Here is a 1,008-nt window from a genome sequence, read left to right as displayed (position 1 = left end):
TCTACAGCTGTAGTTAGTGCTGGGTACGACTCACACAGATATTTAAAAACCTCCATGTGTCCCTCCTCACAACTAGAATGTAACACTGTATTACCGTACTTATCTACAGCTGTAGTTAGTGCTGGGTACGACTCACACAGATATTTACAAACCTCCATGTGTCCAAACCCACAACTATAATGTAACGCTGTTTTACCGTACTTATCTACAGCTTCAGTTAGTGCTGGGTACGACTCGCACAGATATTTACAAACCTCCATGTGTCCCCTCCTACAACTATAATGTAACACTGTTTGCCCCGTGTGCTTAGTCACTAACTGACACACGTACGGAGCACACACACAATTCCTGTGAACCACACGACCTTCTACTGTCTCACATTTATGTTGTTCGTCCTCAACTCTATACAAGGATTCAAGTACAACTCTCTCCGCTGTTTTAAATATATCACAGTTTCCTGTCCGTGCCACAAAATGGAGCGTGCTGTGTCCCCAGTCATCAGTGTCGTGTACCAAGTGTGGGTAAGTGTTACACAACATGGTCACCATCTCTTCTCTCTCAAACAAACACGCCTCATGTAGGACAGTGATATTACTATCTAGGCCTATATAATGTGGTGATCGTGTCATGTATAACCTCGCTGTCTGAGTCACGTCATACTCCAGTAGTTTACGTGACACACTCACGCTCCCTCGCTCTACCACATAAAACGGTGTCTCCTCGTCAGGTGTCACACCCTTCGATAGGAGGAATAAAGCACATTCTTCTGAACCAGAAGAACATGCTCCATTCAACAAGGCAAGCTTTATCTCATGGCACAAGTTTTTGTCATCATTCTGACCACTAAGCCATCTGATAAATCCCTGCAGAAACGGAATATCTGTCCAAACATCTAATGAAGTTATAGAATGGTATTGACTATATTTACTATAAAACCAGTATCTTTTTTGGTCAGGAGAGACAGATTCAAACTCTCTGACTAAACGTTTATACATGTGTTTATAATTA

At 42.3% G+C, this 1,008-nt stretch overlaps 1 protein-coding gene across 1 annotated transcript; it reads right to left on the bottom strand.

Moving 5' to 3' along the window:
* Positions 1-94: 94 nt before the first annotated feature.
* Positions 95-1,002, bottom strand: LOC110440766 (the record flags this gene model as incomplete). Its single annotated transcript, XM_021483906.1, has 2 exons — positions 255-1,002; positions 95-152 (listed from the first exon to the last, which is right to left on the bottom strand). Coding segments are annotated over exons 1-2 (799 nt in total), but the record flags the coding sequence as incomplete, so codon positions are not given.
* Positions 1,003-1,008: the final 6 nt, after the last annotated feature.

The sequence above is a fragment of the Mizuhopecten yessoensis genome, unplaced genomic scaffold (genome assembly GCF_002113885.1).
Source record: "Mizuhopecten yessoensis strain PY_sf001 unplaced genomic scaffold, ASM211388v2 scaffold707393, whole genome shotgun sequence".
Lineage (NCBI taxonomy): Eukaryota > Metazoa > Mollusca > Bivalvia > Pectinida > Pectinidae > Mizuhopecten > Mizuhopecten yessoensis.
Note: the sequence above shows the minus strand (reverse complement) of the source record. Positions and strands in the feature narration are given on the sequence as shown.